The 6,000-nt window shown below is 33.2% G+C and overlaps 1 protein-coding gene across 9 annotated transcripts in view; it reads right to left on the bottom strand.

Moving 5' to 3' along the window:
• The window catches only part of PTBP2 (polypyrimidine tract binding protein 2), an 88,386-nt gene that overhangs the window by 57,169 nt on the left and 25,217 nt on the right, over positions 1–6,000 (bottom strand). For all 9 annotated transcript variants that reach the window (XM_032247950.1, XM_032247952.1, XM_032247949.1 and 6 more), the window contains exon 3: positions 4,010–4,085. In XM_032247950.1, the coding sequence (XP_032103841.1) occupies positions 4,010–4,085 (76 nt within the window). The remainder of the gene's footprint in view (positions 1–4,009; positions 4,086–6,000) is intronic.

Raw genomic sequence — 6,000 nt, 5'->3', positions numbered from 1 at the left:
TTTTTTTTTTTTTTTTTTAGTAGAGACGCGGTTTCACCGTGTTGACCAGGATGGTCTCAATCTCTTGACCTCGTGATCCACCCGCCTCGGCCTCCCAAAGTGCTGGGATTACAGGCGTGAGCCACCGCGTCCGGCCAACATGAGAGTTTTTTAATGAAAGATGGCTTCATTACTCTTGGGTAAATGCTTAGGAGACAAATAACCTGGATCATGGAGAAACTGCCAAATTGTTTCCCAAAGTAGTTCTATGATTTTACATTCCCATCAACAGTATTGTGAATATTATGATTCTTCCACATTCTTCCCTACTCATGCTTTCCAAGATGGTACTCTTTAATTTTAGTCACTATTTAATAGGTTTGTAATGTTATCTCACTGTAGTCTTAATTTTCGTTTCCCTAATGACTATGATGCTGATCATCTTTTTCATGTGCTTATTTGCCATCTGTATACCTTTTGTGAACTATCTGTTCAAATATTTTAGCCAATTGAGTTGTTTGTTGCCTTACCGTTCAGTTTACATATATTAAATTTTTTAATATTCTAATAGAAGTCCTGTATCAGCTCTATGTTTTGTTATGATGTTCTGCCAGTCTACGGCTTGTCTTTTCACTCCCTTAACAGTTTGGTTCGAAAGGCAGATGTTTTTAATTCTGACGTCAAAATCCATTTTCTTAATAGATTATTCTTTTAGGATCATATCAAATACATTTCTGCTTAATCCAAGGTCACAAAGATTTTCTACTATGTTTTCTTCTAGAGGTTTTATAATTTTTGATTTTACATTTAGGCCACGATCCATTTGGAGTTAATTTTCATATGTAGTGTGATATAGAGATCCAAAATCACTTTTTGCATATGGATAGATCCAACTGCTACAGCACCTTTTGTGGAAGTCTACTCTTTCTCCACTGAACTGACTTTGCACCTTTGTCAAAAATCAGTCATTCAAAATTGTGTGAGTTAATTTCTGAACTCTCTGCTCTGTCTCACGGACCTATTTATCTTTATGTCAATCTGATGCTATTTTTAATTACTGTAGCTTTGCAGCAATTCTTGAAAACAGGTAGTAAATGCTTCAATTCTTCCTCTATTGGCTTTTAGTTATACTTCTTTAAATCTTTTTAAATGTGATTACACTTAGAATTTTGACATGCAACCTTATCCGAATATTTTTATGTTAGCGTTAACACTGTAGCACTTTATGTAAAATATAAGAACCTTATCACTGAAAAATTCCATTTATCTTCACTTTGTACTAATTGTTGTCATATAAACATCCATTTACATACTAAACCCTGTAATACAAAATTGTCATTTATACAAAGTCTTTCAAAGAAATTGAGAGGAAAAGACAGAGCCTTTTAAAAATGTATACATATATTTACCTTTCCCAGTACTCCTCCTCATCTCCTGCAGATCCAAGTTATCTAATGTTATCCCATTCAGTCTAAAGAAATTTGCCTTTTTTTTCCTTTTGTACAAGGTGTTGGTCTTCTGTTAAGATGTCTTTTTCCCAGCTATTTAGATTTTGCTCTTCACTGCTAGTTTTCAGTATTTTGACTGTGTGTCTAAGTATAGTTCTTTTCATTTAGCCTACATGGGGAGTTTACCTGAGCTTCTTAAGACTGCAAATTGATATATTTTATTCAAATTGTAGAAGTTCTCTGTCATTACTACCTCAAAGAGATACATGCTTTTTTCCCTACATTCTCACTCTGAAACTCAAATTACATGTCAGACTGCTTCATTGTCCATGATGTGTATTTTCTCCTCCCTGGCAGATTTAATCACTGTATTCAACTACATTCAAATTCACTAACATTTCTTCTACTGTCTCCAATCTGCTATTAGTTCCAACCAGTGAATTTGTCCCAACCATTTCAAATATTATTTTTAATTAGAATGTATCTACACAATCTTTTTCTTTACAGCTTAAAATAATTATCATCCTTGTCTGCCAATTCTAACTCTAGGTCATTTTGGAATCTGTTCCTATTAAATGTTTCTTTATGGTTAATGTTTTATTTTCCTGCTTCTTCATATCACTTGTAATTTTTGATGACATGCTAGATATTATGGAAGACAGTTGCAGGAAAATTATATCATATTGTCTTCCTTGAGGGTGTTGTTTTGTTTTGGAAGGCAACTAAATTAGATTAACTGGTGAATCCTTCACTTCCTATTGGGTTAGGTTTTTGGTTTTTATCTTAAGTCTTATAGATGGCACTTCCCATAGGGTATGATCCTATCTATTCAGGTCTGGGCTTTCTGTAGTCTAAATGGAGTGTCTGAAGTATCCTGCAAGATGTCTGCATTCTGACTTCTCAGAACTCCAATGTTGCAGAGTACTATGCAACTTATGGAATCACCATTTAGCCCCAGAGCAGACAATTTCTGATAGACCTGTACACATGTAACCCAGTCATTATCCAAAACTCTGAATTAAGTGAATGACCACACTAAATTCTGCCCCCTGCTATATTACTAAACCCCTAGACAGCTTTATTTTCTTCAAGACTTCCCCACAAATTCCAAATGATTGAACAGCTCTGATTCCGAGTCCTGGTCTTTTCAGCTCTGTGAGACCTGTATACTCTGGGTTCTCCACTTCTTGTGGTTTACAGCAGTAAAGTAGCCCAAGGCAAAATGCCAGAGTGTTTATGATACTTAGCTCAGGCATTATCCTTCCCTCAAGGATGATCTTATACCGTCTGCTCATCACTTCCAACAACAGTTGTTCCACATATTTTATTCAGTTACATAGTTTTGGGTTTTGGGAGGAGACTGAAAAAGGGGTCAAGGCTGCTACTACTCTGTCATTAGCCCTAAATATTAATTTGGAAAACACTCCCATTTATCAATCATAATATGCATTGGAAAAACAAACAAAAAGAGAAACTGACAAACCAGTTACACACTTATGCCTATTCATTCAATTAGGTGTACATGGTACTTTGACTATCAAAATCATGGCCCAATGATTTTGCTTTGTAATTATTACATAGCAAAATCAGTGATGATGACCTACTGACAAATTTATCTTCACATCATGACTATATCTGTTAAGTCCCCATAATTTTTAATTAACTGAACTGTCAGAGATGTGTGTGTGTTTGTGTGAAGATGTATGTATGTATATGTAAGCACAGATACCTAAGGGAAATCAAAATGTCTTCTAGTCTTTTACAATCCTTTTAAGGCGAAATAAATTTGTTCCTCAAGCAAATAATTCAAAGTTAAAATACAGAAAAAGGAAATTTGGTTTCAGGTAAATAATGTAAAATGTTGAGTTGTGAGGCAAATTCCTTCAATAGTAATAATACCCAGATTCAAAATTTGTTCCATTCAGATGAGAACACGTAAGTTCAAACAAAACAAAACAAAATACTAAGAAAAAAAATTGGTCCATCAGCCATAAAACTAAGGTCTAAAATTTGGTCTATATTTGTTTACTGATACTAAAAACAACCAACATTGTTTCAGGCATATGTAATTTTTTAAAACTCTAACTTTGAAGATTAAACAAATCATCTTAAATATGCAGGTAGATAACATAAAAGGATCAATTCAAAGAATTAACATATTGTTTCAGCAAAAAAATGAGTTTTCAACTATGCAGCTGCATTCTTTGGTTTTTACCAAAAATTTGGGTTTTAGGGTTTGTGGCATAAATAAATAAAGTAAAAACATTCTATGACACAAGAACAAAAAACTAAAAATAACAGAGGGGCACTTGAGGGGACTATAATGTGAGAAAGAATTATATATTTGTGATTCAAAAATGAAAAGCAATCAAACTCAAGAGTAACTTGTTCATGAAGTCACCAACTTAAGTTTTTTTTTTTTTTCACTCAGCTCATATATACTCTAGTAAAATTTACTCTAAAATGTTTCAACACAGCATTTAAAAAGAAAGGCTCTTCTGGTAAAACAGAGTTAAATTTAAGGTTCAACATTCTGCTCCCTAAAATGGCAAATGACAAACTGCTAAGAGAGTAATACTTACCTGTAACTACCATGCTGCTCATATTAGAGTTTGGACTACTGAGAACACTGCCTGAGAGTAGTTCGTCAGATCCTCTCTATAAAAACAAAAACAAATTAGCATAAGATATCTTTAAATTTCAAAATATTAACCTAAAGCCTTTCACTTAAACAAATGTCAAATGTTACACTACTGGGAATAGATAAAATGTCAATCTCTATAATAAAAAATTAATTTCATCCCTCTACTCTCCCATGTACCCCTCTCCCATTCTCACAAAAGCAACAGTGTTCCTTTCCCTTCATTTTAATCTAAGTCCAAAAGACAATACACAGAAAAACTGATTAGATTCTATAAGCAAAAGCTATCTCAATTTTTTACAAACAAACCAAAGCTATACTAGCTAGACTTTCTCAGAAATGTTCTATAAATCCTCCATCCCAATGGCCTTTTATTCACCCAGATAACTTGGGTCTTTAGAAAAGCAGAACTTCATTCTGGTGAGTTAGATATCATCATATTATCATTATTAAAATTAAACAGGTATATACTTCAATGGCTAGAACGTTGAAAGCAAAGGCAAAAATCTATGGAATGAGAAAATTTTTTTCTGCAAAAATAAGGTCATGTCTTAAAATTCTTTAGAGAAAAGGTTACACATTCCTCCGTTTGGGAACCGCACAGTTGTTCATACTGGCCATTGACATTTTAGCTGTTTTAATAGTCTATGTATTTACAAAAATATGAACCAATAGACTAGTATTTAAACTAGCTAAAATCAACTGTTTTGCCTTTGTTATGTATATTTACATATAAGGGTATTAGTATTTAAAATAGGTTCAATCAATACTGGCTGATTTAAACAACCAATCAATGCAAAAAAGTTAAATGCAACCATCAAAATGAAAAAAATGTGCAAAGGAGATAATGAATTATCAAAGCATTTCAGAAAGTCCAAAAAATCCAAATTAACCATAAGCTTTATGCTAATTTATATTTAAACTCATAATGAATAAATTGTATTACAACAAGTATGAGAACAGTAAACAGATATTCATAGGTCGTCTCTCCTCAGTATTTTAAGAGCTTTCTACTTATTAGCACCAAATGCACAGAGGAAAAAAAAACAGAAAAATACAATCATAGTTTCAAGCCATATTAATACTATATTTACACCAAGTTTAATTTATTAACGAATTTCTAACCAAGACATGGAAGATTTGGAATGGTATAGTTTTATAAGGACATGATGAGCAGAACTGTATACTCTAGTGATTCTCATAGTGTAGTCCCTAAGATCTAATTGTATACTTTAGTCAAAGTGTGGTCCCTAATCCAAAGATCAGACCTGGAAACTTACTGTTAATACATGTTCTCAAGTCTAATCCCAGACTTACTGAATAAGAAAGAGGGTATGGTCCAAAACCCCAGATTTTTAAAAAAAACCTCAAGTGTTTCTGATGCATGCTAAAGTTTAAAAACCACTGATATACATTACTGGCTCCATATCAACAAAAGAAAATGTTTCCTAGCTTTCTTCATGTTTTCATGACAAGTAGACAATATGGTATTAAGAAAGGGTGCTGTGGAGCTCAGCTTAATCATGCTATGGAGTTAACTGTACTTATCATTCTAAGCCTGAAGTTCTTCATTTGTAAGACAGGGATAACATCTACATCACAGCCCACAGGATTAAATATAATAATATATGAACAGTGATTACCAGGCAAAGTGCATGTCCCACATCAGTAGTGCTCACTTTAATATTCCTAAGTGTCAACCAAATACAATGTCCCAACATATATCTGACTAAGTAAATGAATTAATGCTATTAACAACTGTTACATATTTTGCCTTTGTTCTTAAATCAAAAAAACTGAAGGTCAAGTTACTCCACATATACAATCAAAGTTGGCCCCCCACCGCAGGATACAAAAATAAAGCCAGCCCTTCCATAAATTCACCGAAGTCCAGATCAGATATTCTAAAAGTAAAAAACAAACAAAAACAAA

Source organism: Sapajus apella, unplaced genomic scaffold (assembly GCF_009761245.1).
Source record: "Sapajus apella isolate SASKATOON/1434 unplaced genomic scaffold, GSC_monkey_1.0 scaffold64, whole genome shotgun sequence".
In the NCBI taxonomy this organism is placed as follows: Eukaryota; Metazoa; Chordata; class Mammalia; order Primates; family Cebidae; genus Sapajus; species Sapajus apella.
Note: the sequence above shows the minus strand (reverse complement) of the source record. Positions and strands in the feature narration are given on the sequence as shown.